Source organism: Sinohyriopsis cumingii, chromosome 3 (genome assembly GCF_028554795.1).
Source record: "Sinohyriopsis cumingii isolate HCF-2022 chromosome 3, ASM2855479v2, whole genome shotgun sequence".
In the NCBI taxonomy this organism is placed as follows: Eukaryota; Metazoa; Mollusca; class Bivalvia; order Unionida; family Unionidae; genus Sinohyriopsis; species Sinohyriopsis cumingii.
In genome coordinates this window covers 36,897,711-36,916,040 of record NC_142963.1, presented here as the reverse complement: position 1 = coordinate 36,916,040, position 18,330 = coordinate 36,897,711, and the positions used below count along the sequence as shown (strand labels likewise).

Here is an 18,330-nt window from a genome sequence, read left to right as displayed (position 1 = left end):
CCTTATGCAAGAGAGAGAGAGAGAGAGAGAGAGAGAGAGAGAGAGAGAGAGGCCACTTTGTTAAATAGAAAATGCATTTGGTGTGTAGCAAGCCAGGCATTTCGATGATTTTTGTTCTTTATATCCCTTCATCATGATGTATATATGTTGATGATGATTTCATCTTTCTTTTCCAAGTGCCCTAGGAAGGTAATATTTATATGTTTCTTTATATTTATATGAAACATAAATTACCTTTTTCTCTTGGTATCTGATGGCCATTTTGAGCCTAGCGAGCGAATCTCTTGTATCCTCCCCACTAAGGACAGCCTCTACCTCCTGCGTACCCCGACACAAGTCCATTAATTCACAGGCAAAGTTCATGCACTGTTCAACCAGTCCCAGATAGTCGCTCTGAAAAATCAGAAAATTATTTCAGATCTTACTGATTCAATTTTGGGACCGACATGCAGTCTTTTTGTTCGATACTGGTCTCTGACATGTGCAAGGATAGATGGTCGCCTATCCAAGGTCGGTGGTTTGCACCGGGTTCTCCAGTTTCATCTAACATGAAACACAACCTTACACCAACATCTGAACCGTCGACAGTGCGTTGGTATTAGCTGGAAGAACTTGTCCAAACGATATAAAATAAATACAGTTTGAACCTTCATACCTACCCTCATACTATGTCATGCCCTTTCATCTGAATTTGACGATTTCCAAGGCTTAATATACGATCTCTTTTCAAATGTTTGGGGCTAATTGTTAAATGCTTTGAGTAGGACTAGAGAATCAAAGGATATGCTGAACATATTTGAACAGACACTGGGTTAAAAAAAATACATACACAACAAAACAAAACAATAAAAAAAAATAGCCCACAAAGATAACGACAAACTTATTGCTGTATGTTAGTTGGTTGCTCTATTTGCCAGTTGGTGCTTAGCTGAAGGTGAGCACATGGAGACCTATTTGGTGCCGTGTCAATGGGAGTGAAGTGTCTTGCGCAGCAACACGCCATTACAGCTGACCTAGGCAGGTCTGCACAGGATTTGAATTCGCATCCAACTGCGGTTCTCCTAGCATATAGAGCATATGCAAATAATATTGGTGACAGCAGTGGGCAACTGTAGCTTAAGGATACATGATGGAAGTCGGCTTATAATTCACGTCAACGGCTGTATTTTGAAATAACAAATCTTGCAAAAACCCATGCCTTCAACAAATCAGTCTCTTGCAAAAGATATTGATTATTTCAAATTGAATCTCATATTACCAGTGATGAGAGGGAAGTGTAGTGTAATGCGCCAATTAATTTCGAATCTATCTAAAACTTTAAAGTTAAACGTGTTGCCTCAAGTTTTATGAAACCATTTGTATTATCAAAAAGAAAAAATAACTTTGAGATGCAAGACACGCCGACCTTTATCTTCCTACTATTCTATTCAACTACTGTGACATTTTTTAAATAAAAACTTTTACAACAAATAAATTATCTCTTTGGCAGACTGATGCACTATTGCTCCTGTTCTTACTTAAGATAGAGTTATATCAAAGAATCTGATAAATTAAAATGTGTAATAATTAAAAAGTCAATCTTTTTTTCTATAAAAGAAAATAAACTCTATACAAAATTAAAAGGACAACATTTTGATTACGACAATGTGGAATATAAAATGTATTATCACCATATTTTCTCGTGTTTTTCTCTGTATAAGATGAGGACATCTGTTTGAAATACTAAAATCGTTTAAACACTCAATCCATTTGAAAACTGATTCAGATCAAGCACAGTTTATTGTGGGGAGCGGAGTGGTCAAAGGCGCTAATCGTTATAGATCACTAATATCTCGCCTCTGTCTGAGTGGGTTCGAGTCTCGGGGTTGGCCAACGTGGGTATAAAAAAGCTTGCCAGTAGCTTTTTTAAGGTTGGTGGTTTTTCCCGGGGGTTTCCCGGGTAATTCCTTCAACAAATATACTGGCCACCATGTATAGCATATCATGTGCTTTAAAATGGCGTCAAACCAATACCAACCAACCAACCAGTGTATTGTTCTAGAACCGTTCTGGTTTGTTTGCTTCGTCCATCTCGAGTAGCTATGATCTAATGACTCTTTTTCAGTTCCCATTCGCCTGTAAGATGATTTAACCACTCCTAACATCCCTCCCATAACAGGGAGAAAACTGTCTATTGCATCCACGGGAAATGGTTTCTTACCATGCAAGGAGCCATTATGGAAAAGCAAGCAGGGCCAGATAATTAGCCGTCAGAATAAAAGACAGCAACTCAGTGGTTCGAGTATATTTCAGATTTAGAGTCTCAGACGCAGATTTGCGTACAAATTACTTGAGCATATTGGAAAATGATTCTACCACAATATCAATAAAGATTTGGGCATTTTCGAAAACAGGATTCCTTCGCTCATTTTGGTATTTTGCATTAAGAACTGTGTGTTATTGTGTGATTACACACTCATGACAAATACAAAGGTTCTGTTGAAAGACAGAAGCCTGTGGATGTGCTTTCTGTTATGACGAAACAAACTATATGACAAGATTCAAGCAGTGTGCTTACGTCACAACACTTTCAAGAAAAAACACATGCGTTCCTTTGTTATTATTTAGCAATCATTTTCAATCTAGATATGAAAGATATTAAATTTTACCGTTCGTCATCTTAAATAAAGAAGAGACGTATACGTAACAACAATGGTCGTTAATATATATATATATATATATATATATATATATATATATATATATATATATATATATATATATATGTGTGTGTGTGTGTGTGTGTGTGTGTGTACATGCACACACACACACACAAACTCATAAGTCAATGTGATATAGCAGGCATCGGCAACCTTTTGGAACTTGTTTGCCAGTTACACTCAGTTGTATAGTTTTGTCTGCCAAGACATATTCCTCCCTTTAATTTCATTATATTTAACATAATTTAAAAAAAAAACATAACTCGTAACGCGTGCCTATCCAAAGAGTCAGGCTTGCCATCGGTTACCGACGCCTGTTCTCAAGGACGAACATGCATGCACAATTGTTATCCATGCAAATAATGTTTTTCTAAAATATTTTCTTACTCGCGATATTCCTTAAATTTGTACAACGATGCAAAGCTACTGACACATTTACCATAGTCAAAGATATTCTGCCAACCTTTAAAACAGTTGTTGTTAGCGCACAGACAAATGCTGTTACATAAAGAGATTTAGAAATCTCTGTCCTAGCAAAATATCTGAGTCGGCACCATAAACAAATGGATTTACTGCCAGTCTCGAAAGAAAGTACTCAATATCATAGATTATAAAATGAAGTTTGTGCTTAATCTTAAAATGTCAAAATGATTCATATTTCTCTGAAAGAGTGTTGGTCTTTAAGTCTACGGGCATTGCTTATAAAACAATAGCGAATCCATTGTTAATTCATAATTCTGTACGGATATGTGCGGTGCTGTAAGCAAATAATTGCACCATGTTAGATTTATGAGTACAAAAAAGTGTTTAATTACTGATTTGCTGTGGTAAATTCACCTTGTAAGATAATACATAACATTTAGAAATATGTGCATGTATATATGATAGGCAGTGAGAGAGAAACAGAGAGAGAGAGAGAGAGAGAGAGAGATTAATATTGTCCGATTTCTTTTCTCGGATTTGGCGACAATATAGATCAATATTGACCGATTCTTCTTGGATTTGGCGACGTTATTTTCTGATTTTCGGTCCTTGTAATGATAGATGAGTTCTCACATTAAGTAAGATCGATGCGGTTATTTCAGGATGTCAATCCAAAGTGTAAATTATCGAATCTTACCGAGCGAAATCTTTCGTCAAATCTGATTCACTGTTCAACCATAGAGAAGTGAAACGAGGATACCACTCACAATATAACGTTTCTTAGCTACATTTTCCTCCTAAGCGAACGAGGCCAAATCCATGAATAGTGTTACTCACTGATTTTATACTGTTGTTAGAAAAAGAGAAGAAAAAAAATCATGATTTGAGTGAAAATGGTTATTATTTATTGTCAAAGGTGCATAATTCTCCACTTCTTTTCTGATTCAATGTTACATTACTTTAAGTACTCATTCTTCCCCTCCTGTCCATTTTAGACTGATATTCCTTTCCAAAGCAAATGCAGTGTATAATGCAGATTATGCATTATTATTCAGAAAGAACGAAAAGTAGTCTTTTTCATTCACGAGGTAATTAAAAAATTTCATTGAGAAGTCTATTGTCTTATTTATAAAAAATATTTTAATAAATCTAGGGTATATGCCATTTTTCTCACCCATGCGATAGAGAAATATAGCTGTTTTGCTAACCTTACTTTTCTTATATCAGTCTAGTCATCTCGGACCAGTCGTCTCAGTCAAGGTGTCCACGCGCTCAGAACTACTTTTAAAAAAAGAAACCCTTGTTGTCTTCTGCTGTGCCTGACGTAGTTATTCTAACATCAAACAACAACAACACCAAATATATAACAAAAACATAGTAACTTAAGGTAAATCCATCCTTGAGAACACATCATACAAAAACATTTCGAGAGACAAAGACACACACGCATACAGTGTCGAGCTTTTTGTTATTATGCTAGTTCGTTCCACACAGCATGGTCAATTTTATCCAATATGCAGGCCTAACTCAATACATTTTCAGGTCAGCGTCATTAAATGTAGCTAAAGATATGTAACTAGTTTTAAATACTTCGTGGGGAGACAAATAATGTAACCCCATGACTGGGATTTCCTTGTCTCAGTCCAAACCCCAACATAGATTATATATGTATTTGCGTCTCCATTTTAAGGATTTATTAGATGGAACTGATGAAAATTAAACATTTTCTTGTAATACATATTAACTATTTATTGTTAATTTCGTATAACATCCATATATTAAATGTGATATTACCTCAATAATATGCAACGATTTATCTTATTATTTTGTTTGGCTCACGCATAAAAACTGTGTACTTCTGATGACACGGTCACGCCACAGTCCTAGTTAACTTATTTGTATTAATGCACCGCATGTAAACATTGACGCGTGAACTATATTACAGAAGTGATAAGTTCTTTTCTACATTAAAGAAAATTATTAGGTGAGAAAAAGAATCTACGTTTGGGTTTGGACCCAGACAAGGAAATCCCAGTCGCCGGGTTACATTATATGATCCTCCCTCGGCAAGCCTCGTGGGGAGACAAATAATGTAACCCCTTGACTGGGATTTCCTTGTCTCGGTCTAAACCCTGACATAGATTATATATGTATCTGCGTCTCCATTTTAAAGATTTATTAGATATTTGTGATTACTTGTTTGATTATGGGAAATCAGTGTTTGAGAAGTGTTCCTCAGCCCGAGTAATTAGCCAATTGCAATTGGCAGACGTAACAGAGTGCAGTGTTAATGAGAATTCCTGATGGCATGCTTGAGTTTTCTAGTGAGTTCAGGTCATAGCCGCGTAAATGAGCCTTCAGCAAAGCATTTCCTGTTGAAATCTAATTGTGTTGATTAACTGTGTATCTCAGTGTTAACTATTTGTGATAGAGACTGATATTTTCTACAGTCGAATAATCGAGAATAAATTGTTCAATTATCTGGAGACTCCTTTTATTGTAACTATGATGCTAAATATGGTGGAGTGATACAGGTGAAATGCGGCTTAAAATCATGCTTTGACTGACATAGGGATAGAGTAAGAAAATAGTTCCCTGTATTTGGTGTTTGATTTGTATTTATATTTTCACTTCATGAAGTACTGGCGCAACGTTACGGAAAAGTAATAAGGAGAAACGATGCAGTTGTGAGGCTGCCATGCAATTGTGAAGTTGTGATACAAATGTGCAGTTGTGATATTTGTGGTCATTCATTGATTAGAGAAAATTTAGTTTTAGCCTGGGCGTGTTGGAATTGTCAGTAGACAACAACTGTTGTCGAGAAGTCCTTCGGAAATAAGGGAAAAACAAGTGACTTCTATCAGATTTCACGCAGGGTTCGTTAAGCTTGGCAAAGAGACGAATCATATGAATTTTAATGTGGCGTCCGTTTTTCCAAAAGCATAAGCGAGACGTAACTTCATCTTCTCCCAAAACGGCGTAATATACATGCAGTCTAGTATTATCAACACGATACGCATACAGTTCATATCTAACCATAAAAAATCTGCAATTCTCGTTAAATCCAACAAACTTAGAAATACTGTGCAGTGAAAAACAAAGCCTCCACAAATTTCAAAATGAAACAATAAAAATCCGTAAAAATACAAATTCCGTAGCAAATCCGCAGACCTGGAAAACCAATCTACAACTTGCGAAAAAAATATTTAGTTGCTGTCACCCTGAAGGTACACGTAATCAATCACCAGCATAGTAATTCCTCATTTTTGTCTTTAGAAACTATTTCTTCATTTCTTATGAGGCAATGCAGCGCAATTCGTTATCTACATGAACCATCAAGGAAAACATGATACGCACCATGCTTCATCCGAATAGCTGGTAGTATCATTATATAATCTGAATCGTTGGCATCGGCGGAAATGCTTCATTTACACCATCAGCGTTGTTTTTGATGTGAAATAAAAGAAAACAGCTGCTATTGTTTTCTTTTTAATTTTCCAGGATATATTTTCTGGGATTCAGCAGGACTTCAACTGATTTCAAATTTGATGTTGTCAAACTTGATAGGTTGCGGCATTAGTTGATGAGTTATGAGTCATTATACTTTTCAAGATTTCTTAATTTGTTCTGCATTTCAATGGATTTGAGCCTCAAAATAAGAGAGACGCATATACAATCGATTTGATTAATTATAACTGAACAGCTTGACTACTCTGCCTTGAGGTCAATCGCAAACTTAAATGATTACCAGTCCATGCGATTTTTAATCTCGTTCCTTGCCTTATTTAATACAAACTGCTTCCATATTTTGGCCATAGTCTCATTCAACCAGACCTCTCGCGTGACTCCCCAAGATCTAAGCCATATTAGGAAATGGTAAAGGTCTATGCAAACAATTGCAACACTTAAAATGAGGCTTATAACAAAATCTTGTAATGTCGTTGAATGGTTGACAGGTTAGCCAGCTTTCACAACAGAGACTTAAATTACACAAGTGCACGATTTTCATATGTTTCATAATGATTTTGACCGGTCACGTAAATTATGTATATCAGGTTCCTGCTTCCGCACGAAAATCATGCAAATCTTTAGACTGTGACACCAAGTCAATGAGTACATAAAAAGGATCACGCATTGTCCGTTTTGAAACCAATATATTTTACCGTCTCTAAAATGCATTATAAATATGTTTATATATATAGCTTATGCAAAAATAATAATGATGTACTTTACAGTATAGATTGTGTATTGTTTTGAACAAAAGAGAAAATGAAAAACAAAGCAAAAACAAATGAGCTAAAACCTATAAATAAAATTCAAACCAATATATATCTGGACAGATCTTGATCACAATAAATTTTAAAAATAAAAAATTTAAAATCTGATATTCCTAAACAATTACATTTCTGGACCACACATATATATATTTAAAATAAAAAACAAAAAACACATTAGACCTACTAAACCACGTGATATTTCGGTGTTTCTCCAATCGTATTTTCAAGACTACTCAAAACCCAATCTAGCTTTGCCAGACAGCTCTGTATTTTCTCTTTTGCGCATAGAATAGTCCGTAGCAGAGTAACATATATGGCCCTCAACAGGAAATCAATAAACATCTCCGGAACGCGTTGGTTGTTTTCCAAGGACATACAATTCACAACAGAATGATGTATTTATTGGTTTTGATTCACTGATATGCGTTATTCAAATCCAGAAAGATGCATTACTGCAGTGTATTTAACTATTAATTTAAACATCTATATCGCAAGGCCCACATTATTTTACTCTATAAAAACTCGCTGTACTTATTCACGACTATTTCACACCTCTACCACAGTATATTTAAATTGACCAACAAGCAATAAATGTAGGTTTCAAAATGGGGGTAAATCATCACAAACTGACACAAAGTCAATAATAAATGTCAAGTTTATTCCTAGTTGAAGGCGTAGTTTTTTTTAAATGATAAAATAGAGTAGCAATTACCCCGAGTAAATGAATTATATAACTCGGTCGGTACAAGGGTCGTATTGCATGCAGAGAGGATTGCAGTTTGACTCTTGCTCCCGCAGAAATAGTTGTTATGCATTAAAATTCACTCCGACATCTAAACCTGGCACTAAAAAGAACTGAGGCTCATGATGAATCCAAACAATTTAAACTGAATTATAAGAAAAAGACTTTGAGGTTAATTTAAAAAATCTAATTGAGGACATAATTTATGGCAACACAACCAAGATTGTATGAATCGTTAGATGACATTGAGCCATACTTGAGAATGACCACAAATCGGACAATTAAGCAAGTTGGTTCGGTAAAATACAGCTGGTCCTAACGATCAAATGCATAGAGAGACCCACTGCAGTAGGAGAGAAAACGGATTGCATAATTTGTTTTCAACAGAGCAATACTTATGACCATAATTCACAGAGGTAAAATAGAGAGTGTCATACAACATTTATTTGACATTTACATACCAAGTCATACAACATTTATTTAACATTTACATACCAAGTCATACAACATTTATTGACATTTACATACCAAATCTCGACATTAAAAGGGAGTGTATAATATTAAAGTACTTGATGAGATAAATATCAGCCCTTCAGAGGAACTTCGTATATTGATTTGCTTGACTGGATTAAGAATAACAATCTTGAATGAATTTAACATCAGACGAAAAACTTTTCTTTTATGCTCTGGAATCGTGTTATGTAGACCAAGTGATCACGTAGATACACCATCAAAATAGAGTTGCGACAGGTACATTCACTGATTCAATACAAGATTAGTTAATATCGATAATATTTGTTAAAATATGCAATTTAGTTCAATATCTCTATAAGCATATGTGAAATACTGGAGGATGGAGACAGAGTGCCTGTTGTAAACTGACTCAAGCAGGCGAGAATGCATGGCATGGAGAACGTTATACACATTGACATGGTGTTCATATTCGTTTCAAGCGTTATTCCAAACAACTACAATGAAGGAAAGGTAACACCATGTTAGCACAGAAGAATTACCAAAATTGGTCTCATCATAAATGAACAAAGATGACGGGAAACTTATATCAGTAAAACTGCTTTGATGTTTTCTTAAGGCCAGAAAGGACTATGTTACAGTGCAGACAACTCCATAGATTTATCTGATGTTACGACTCTATGGTCACAAACCAAGTTACAGAAAGGAGCAAAAACAACAATTTTTGTAAAACTTATATAATTTAATTATCAATGTTATACATGAAAGCATGAGAGGATACTGTAACTTACTATGAAGTGAATCCAATATAATTCGGATAAAGTTCTATGAAAGTCCAGAAGAATGAAAGGTGCCTTACAAATTTAAAAGCCGAAAATGTACTGATCCACCAAGATGGCGTTATCCAGAACTTCTTTTAATAATTAACAACAGTCGCAGAATGATATTGTTACGGAGTATCGTTGGCAGTTAAACTTCCGGTGACCACTCAATGACTCCCTATGTTCTCTATGGCTGATAAGCTCTCATTAGAGTAAAGGCCCAGTTAAACCTAAACCTTAACTCCAAGAGGTCTCTGATTCTCTGATGAAATGGGAAATCCTTACAATAAGAATGGGACTAGTGATGAAGTGGGGAATCCTTACAATAAGAATGGGACTAGTGATGAAATGGGGAATCCTTACAATAAGAATGGGACTAGTGATGAAGTGGGGTATCCTTACAATAAGAATGGGACTAGTGATGAAATGCAGACTCAGATTTAAGTTTCATGTGATTTATTAAGTCACAGACTTGTATGGTATTAACGGTTTACGACTCAAATATCAGGTACATCACTTAAATAATAACTCATTAATTTTTACATCACATTGGTAGTGTGCAGTTGGACAAACATAAGTAAATTAAGCAACAGCTTTCGTGACAGAAGTTGATATTAACATTTATCAATGTCAAAGTTTAGTGTTCAGATGTTATTTTAAAATTATGGTTTACTTACAGACTTCGAAACACTGTCTAACTTTTCACTAAATTTATATAGGTTAATTTCAAACAGAGCCTTGAGAAACACTCAGTGGCTGGAACAAAATAACTAACAGCATATGTACAAAGCCTTGAGAAACAGCAGCTTTACAATTTAACAAATAGCTATTAGAGAGAGCTTTGAGAAACACTCATTTGCTGTCTTTTCAAACTAGCACTTATTATTATTATTATTATTATTATTATTATTATTATTATTATTATTATCATTTGATATCCTATTCCTATTGAATTGTAATAAACATCATTTTTCAAACAAGGTCTGCAAGAAACCCTTGACTTGACCTCACAGGATCATAAAAATACTGTATGAATGCTATTTAACTGATAAGCAGATATGTAAGCTGAAGCTGCTGATTTAAAAACATGACAATGAATGAATAAATATCCATAAAGGTATTTTGTACACAGATGTAGATTTCAAAACTTAGTTTTAGATCTATCCAAAATGTTCTATAAAAGAAACATTATTTTCTTTGCATTTACATGTATTTAGGTAGACATTGTGAAATAACTATGAATTCTGATTCGCGGAAAATAATAAACAAAAGAGTTACCTTATCTTTGCGTACTTCCTTATATGGTTTTCGCAGTAAAATAATGGTAAAAGATTTTCCCACGCTCTTTCTGAACGTACGGAGCTCGTAACGTGACCCTCGGAAACCCAACAGGTCCCAGTGGAGACGCTGACAAGCCTTTTATACCTCCCGCGGAATTCTGCAGAATTCTGCGCTTGGCAGGGAAAATTCTGCCGTTCGCTGGGTAGCAACCGCAAGGAAAAATTCTGCGAGCGCGCGCTTGCAGGGGCAACAGTACTCTGCTACCGATAGCAACAAAACTACACCTAAATTAAAAATTGTAATTGAAAACCAATATAACCCAGAGTGTTAGTAAAGTGTTTATACAACTAATTTATTCCTCATTGGTCAAAATTTGCAGCACGAATAAATGTTTTAGCTTCAAAAATTAGTGATGTCGTAAGCGACCCCTAACTATTATGCGAGATAATTTCGGGAGTACTCCACATGTGCCAAAATTGGAAACGAGGCTAATACCTAGGAAAGTTATACATGCATTCCTGGCATAATAACATCGTGAAATGAAAGAGTTAAATGGATGATTTATTAACAATTTATATGAGAATATGAAATATACCCGAGAGTCATACCAATCGTCGTTTGGTATTGAATAATAGTAGGTATTAATGAATAAATTAATATTGTCCATCAATATTGACAACACCTACCCACCTAGCTGCGATGTCGTAACCCTGTCTACGAAGCAGAGGCACTAGTATTAGTACTACCACTCATGCTGCTTTACCACAGAAAACTTTACGACGAATGGAATTGATTTGAAACTGTTTTAAACAAAAATTAGAGGTTAGATTTCCTGCCCATTACAATATTATGTTCAAATAATGATCACTTCTATTTCCACTGAATAGGCAAACAATTTTTTCCCCACTCGAATAATATCTAAGTACAACATAAAACACGTCTGCAGACTTCTAACAGGACCACAAGAAATGAAGATGACTCCAAATTAGGAATGAAATCTGAGTGCCTAGTAATCTCCTTATGTACACCTTCTGTTACGACTATATTTCACAATATACCCCAGGTGACAGATCATACTACTCAGTTTATCTCGATAATGCCTATTCATATGACCTACACCAACCAATGGAAAAATTTCCGAATTCTTCTAGAACCGTCCAAACCTTATCTGCCAATGAGAAATTAACCCAAAGTTATGAAGTCTTATTATATTATTAAGACTATTATTAATAATTGTTAAGACATACGTAATCGATCCTATGTAATTTTATGCTCTTAACATACCCTAGTCACGTAGACAAAATTTAATTAAAGATAATCTTTACAACTTACAATCATGAATTAAATTTTCAAAAATTAGATAAAGCCATATTGAAGAAGTTACAGAAATATAGACATACATAATTCTGAAAAGAAACAAAGAACAGATGTAAAAGTTTAAAATTCTCAGCATCATTTACAAGTTTTATATGCTTTTTTTGTCGCCTTTAATATGTCACCAAACAGTAAACGAGGTGTTCATGAAAACAGTATTGGTCCCAATCATGAAAACAGTATTGGTCCCAATCAACAATCAATTATACCATGGATATCAGATACTCGTCAACGTTAAGGTGTTTCCGAGGAACAACGTCAAATATGTAGATACTTTCTACCAGGATCCTGTATATATCTCAAGTTAATTCGTAAATGTTACTAAGGTACTGACTGCATCCAAGTCCTTTACAAATTGTTTCGGAGGATCGTTAAAACAGTACACGATGAACTGAAATCAGAGAATGCAACGCCAATGGTTTTAACTGATAACACAAGTTTTAGAAACAAGTTGCGTGTTTGTGATCACTTGATTGAGCTATATAGAGATCCTGCTCGTAACGAATTAAATTTGAATTTTGGATATCTAGATTATATCCCACTATTCATTCATAATTCTGGAAAGCTACTCTACACACCAGTTTGTCACGGAGCTGTAAAACAAGACCTAAGAAATTAAGTAAAATGCATACCGCATATCTAGTGTTGGATTTCAAAGTTTGACAGATTATGCCATGGTTTTAATGGCTGAAAAGGACATTCGTGGTGTTTGTTATCCAGGTGGTTCATTCGCTAATTCTGTTATGCCGTTCTGAAGACTAAGTATGGTTATAAAATGAGATTACTCTTGGCTGATACATATTCATTTTACATTCATGTTAAAACAGGCACCTTTGACACCGATATGAAAGAGAACATACAATTAAATGACTCTACTGGCTATCTAAAGGGTAAGGTTACTACAAACGAATAAGAAAGTTGTTAGACTTTTCGAAGATGAACTAACAATTACCAATCAGACATTGTTGTGGCTTAAGGTCAAACATTTATTAAATCAAGACGGACAAGGATGAAAAGAAAATTTATCAAATAATTGTAAAATAAATGCGTGACCAAAAATTAATTTAAAAATTCAGATGAAAATAAATTACATTTTAGAGCATAAAGAAAATTACCAGGAAATTAAATTATTTAGATTATACGTTCATTATATGTACAGAATCAAGATGAAGAAAAATAACACTGAGTACGTACTGTTATAAACCTTATTTATTCGATACCGTACAGCCACGACAGTAATATGTGTTGAAAAGGAAACTCATGTCCCATTAAAAGTTTGCTTTTTGTTCTATTGCTAAGAATCTACAATTTTCGCCATTCGTTTAATCCTGGAATAACAATGTTCTCCTTAAACACTATGTATGTAGCTTTTATCACTATTATTCACTGCGACAAGAAACGTGAATTTTCTTAAAATCTCTGATCGAAGCGATATAATCTGCTACAAATCCACCAAAGATAAACCGTTCAGACCACAAAAATAAATCCGTTCCAAATATAGACATTAATTTATTAAACGACCAATGAATATAGAAACATGATCAAAATTGAGAATGATCTATGTATATATTAACATTACGAAGAAGAAGATAAATTTAACAAGCTAATTAAAATTACATAAAGAAAAAGTAACAGAAACGTAGATATGCTAACCATTTTTGTGAGAACGCATGCCATTATTATGGGATAAAGGATTCATCAAATTAATATAATTATAATTTTAAGTAGGCAAAAGGTACGATAAAAATACCTTGATGTGAAATGCTGGAATTACTTTTAGTCTGAATTATCATTACAAACGCACAAAAGATTAAACAAACAAAAATATAAAGCACAAAAAACATAATCTCTGAAATGGGTTCTGCAGTTATAGTTAAAACTACTTGCGCCATCTTAAAATTCTTTTTGTTCTATATCATGGATTTAAAAGTATTTATAACCACTGATCAACTGTAAACAGAACCATAATTTATCATGGATAATACAATCATTAAAAAACCCATAACAACAGTAAATTGTCTTTACATCAAATCAATTCACGCAGATGAAGAAGAGAACAAATTCTCCAGAAGCTGATAGTTTGTAGAACTATGTATGTATGTATGTATGTATGGTTGTATGTATGTATGTATGGTTGTATGTATGTATGGTTGTATGTATGTACGGTTGTATGTATGTATGTATGTATGTATGTATGTATGTATTGCAAATTGAACAATTTCCAAACATAATACCTAAAACTCATTTCTCATCAGTTATCCAGTCATCGTCCAGTTATTAAAATTGCAATATTTTGTAAAAATAAATTATAGATTAAAATCCCTTGTTTTGAATATTTACATGAGCATCTGAAACAAGATAAATATAAAATTTATCTGTATGTGTATTCCTGGCTGTATATTATCCAACGTATATCCTATTCCACTCATTCCATTACCGTAAGTATTCTTTATATCAAACCAGAGACAATGTTGATCCATGTAAGTTATTTCTACTAATATGGCTATGTTTCCTCTTTAAAGAAATATTTCATCGCTTCTGTAAATTGTTGATTCATTTGATATTTCTGTGAATAAAACATGTTAGGTACTCCTTCCACAGTAATCATACTTTCTCCATTGCTAAATTGAAGGAAGAAAAAAACGTTGCAAGATTACCTTCTCTCTTGTCAACGCAATATCAGACTTTTTTAAATTCGTCCTATGTCAATGGTGCATATGAAAGCCGTATCTGCAGATACATCAATTCTTCTCTCTTTGTGGTGTAGCCACATAACAATCTTGGTCAATTACTGTACTCTTTGTTAAAATAATTACACGTTGTACAAGAAGTCTCACATATAGTGGCAACCATAAATCTTTAAACGCCATGAAAATTTTGTAATCATTTCACTTAACATCTGCAATGAATTTGTCTAATAAGTCCTCTTCCAAAATCGCTCACAACTGAATTATTAGCATCTCCTTTATTCTTTATAGCTTAAGAAATGAAACAGGCTGTCTAGGTATGGCGATGAAGCAATTGTTCAGCTTTTGTACCATTGTAATGCTCAATTGTGTATTAGAATAAGAAGTTTAACATCACATAGTGATTCTTCTTTATTTGCGGAGTTTTCTATGTTCCCTAAGTTGATATCCTTCTATGCTATTAATCAATTTTAATTTTTAAAGGTATTTATGGTTAGGTGTTTGTTTATAGCCCGAGGGAAAGCAATACTGTGGGCACAGATAACGGAAGCAGGAATGATACTGCAAGGCGAGCGTGTTTAGAGTTCGGCCACAGGGAAGAAATAATAACATACTCCATGACTGTTGCTGCAGGCCACTTTTAGTGACTTCAGTATAGATTATCTATAGAAATAAAACATAGTTCAAATCAAATGATATACAACTGCATATCGAAGTTACTGCTATCATGGCTTAGCTTCTCTATGCACACTTCATACATTCTTTGGCCTAACTTTACATACATAATGAAGCTCAAGTGCTTGAAATTTGGGGCTCAGACCGCCAAAAGGTGGGACTTAAAACTTAAAATTCCATACCAAATATTTTCTGAAACCAGGATTGTGTATCTGCTCCTCTGCAGTTTAGTTGAAAGTGACGCTAATTACAATTCAAACAACTGTGCGCAGTTGCAAGCCCTGACAAATGATTGGCCAGTGAAACCCATGTGACCACTACGGGGCAATTCAATTGGCCCTTCCTGGCTCTGTTCATTGTCATAACAGAGTAGGGTAAAAAGTAGACCCAACCTCATCACACCACCCATAAATATACTTACGCAGACGTAAGTAGTTTTATGTCCTACACAAGCAGTCTTAAATCATTTGGTTATCAGAAGGCTGATAAAAATAATTATGTTATTGTTGTCTAGAATTCTTTAAAATTACAAGATGATAGTATAATAGGAAGAAAAAGCTTCATCGAAATTAATTAAGTTCTGACTAACTGAACCTTGTTCTCTTAATCTTTCATTCAGGAAATCGAGTGACTTCGGTCTGTTTTCTTTTTTTTTCTGTAATTCTTTTAAACGTCTCTCATGTACGATTCTATCCTCATTTGTTCCATTAGGTTTAACTAATACAAATATAAAATTAGTTCATGCGTATGTTAAAACAGTACCAATAGATCCACTAATTGCCGCTGTTGTCAAGTTATTTAATCGTAACAAATTTGGATACTGCTGCCAGTTTTTAATATGAGTAATGCACTGGATACGTGGAATTTCCCCAATCAGCACTAAAAATATTATTATCTTCCAGATAATACGTACGTGATTATTTGTAATGCGTATTTCCACCAAAGTTTTCATCGATAGAATCATTATCAACCTCTAAAGGATATCAACACTTTTATTATTTATATATAATCCGATATAAAAATCAACATTCATTATGGTTCGAATGATTAAGCTTGTAAATAAACTTGACTTCCTTATTTGATTAATATTGTTGAAAGGCGTTTATGGTACCTAACATTTATTTAGCAAAACGTGACTGATCATAGTAAACTCCACGCATAGTAGTTACATATATAGAGGATCTCAAATTGGTAATTATTTAATATTGATTTTATGAAACAAGTTGAATAATGTCCAACTTTTGCTACCCTTGGCAAGCAAAATCTGGACATTATTTAACGAGTTTCATAAATTTAATATTAAATCATTACCCATTTGAGATTCTTTTTGTCACATACTTTTTATTTTAATTAAATTTATTTAGATAAAAATAAGAATGAATAACTTCAATCCTTCTTACAGGCGTTGCACATTTCATTTGTTGTGCGTAAAAATAATCCAAAACAAAACTGAATTAGCTAAAGTAAATTATACTTTTTACAAGCTATAAATCAAAGAACAAAGTGAATCCGAATAAACGGAACATTTCATAAAGACAAAATCATTTTTCAAAACAGAATGTATATAGCGTGTGATGTCACATTGTTTGATACATATATAATCTATGCTGGGGTTTGGACCGAGACAAGGAAATCCGAGTCGCGGGGTTACATTATATGTCAAGGGTTTATATTATTTGTCTCCCCACGAGGCTTGCCCGTGGGATTACATATAATATAAACCCGCGACTGGGATTCCTTGTCTCTGTCCAAACCCCAAAGTAGATTATTTTTCTCACCCAATATTTTCCTTTAAGTAAAAAGAATTCTTCACTAGTGTTCACGTCCAATGTTTACATGCGGCGCATGAATATAAATATGTAAATGAGGGCTGTGGTGTGACCGTTGCGTCCGATGTACAGTGTATACGCGTGAGCAAAGAAAAATAACAACATAAAACGTCGCATAATAATGAGGTATTATCACATTTAATATATGGATGCTATATGAAATTGACAATAAATAATTAATATTTATTACAACAAACTGGTTTTTTTTCCCTTCATCAGTTCCAATTTTGAAAATTTATATTGTAGTTATACTTAGTACAAGCTGTAGCGAAGAGTAACATCTTTCTTTAGATTATTCATGGGTAATTAGAGATCTGTGTCACTATCGTATATAACTATTCTTTTCTTTGAAGGAGGTGAAACTGTGTGTGACATACTTGTGTTGTCCTTAATATTGATTGCAAAATTACCCCCGTGTATAATAGACCCTCCAACAAACAGAGTAGCGGTTAACCATGTGCTAAACTTTCAAGTTCACGGATTCTTCGAACATTTATTTTTCTGTCCTGGAAATATGGCAAGTGCTACAGTGAAATTTGCTTATGGATTAATGTGTTGACGGATAAATGATTCCTTCTGGCTGGTAAGTGCATTATTTTTCATTAAATAGTGTAGGTATATTTTTGATTCAACCAGGGCACAATCGTGATGCTTAACAAAATTAGAATAAAGCATGTTTTATATAACACTTTTATGGCTGTTACTAAGTTTGCCGTAATTGTTAAGAGAGTTGGGAGGCTATGAAGTGTATAGGTCTATAGTCTATGTGCATGGATCAGTGTTTTCTGTTATAGTTCATTTCACACAGCATTGAAAATTTTATCTTATCTGTAGCACAGTCATTTTTCAGGTAAACGTCATTAAATGTAGCTAACATTATATAATTTGTTTCACACAAAGTATTTAAAACTAGTCAGGTAGCTTTAGCTACATTTAATGACGCTGACCTGAAAAATGTACTGAGCTAGGCCTGCATATAGATAAAATTAACCATGCTGTGTGGAACGAAATAGCATAATACCAAAAAGTTCGACATCCTATGTGTTTGTGT

The 18,330-nt window shown here is 34.1% G+C and overlaps 1 protein-coding gene across 2 annotated transcripts in view; it reads right to left on the bottom strand.

Annotated features, from left to right (window-relative positions):
• Positions 1-18,330, bottom strand: part of LOC149802698 (short transient receptor potential channel 7-like) — a 202,520-nt gene that overhangs the window by 114,803 nt on the left and 69,387 nt on the right. For both annotated transcript variants that reach the window (XM_089952084.1, XM_089952085.1), the window contains exon 4: positions 235-393. In XM_089952084.1, coding sequence (XP_089808210.1) covers positions 235-393 — 159 coding nt within the window. The remainder of the gene's footprint in view (positions 1-234; positions 394-18,330) is intronic.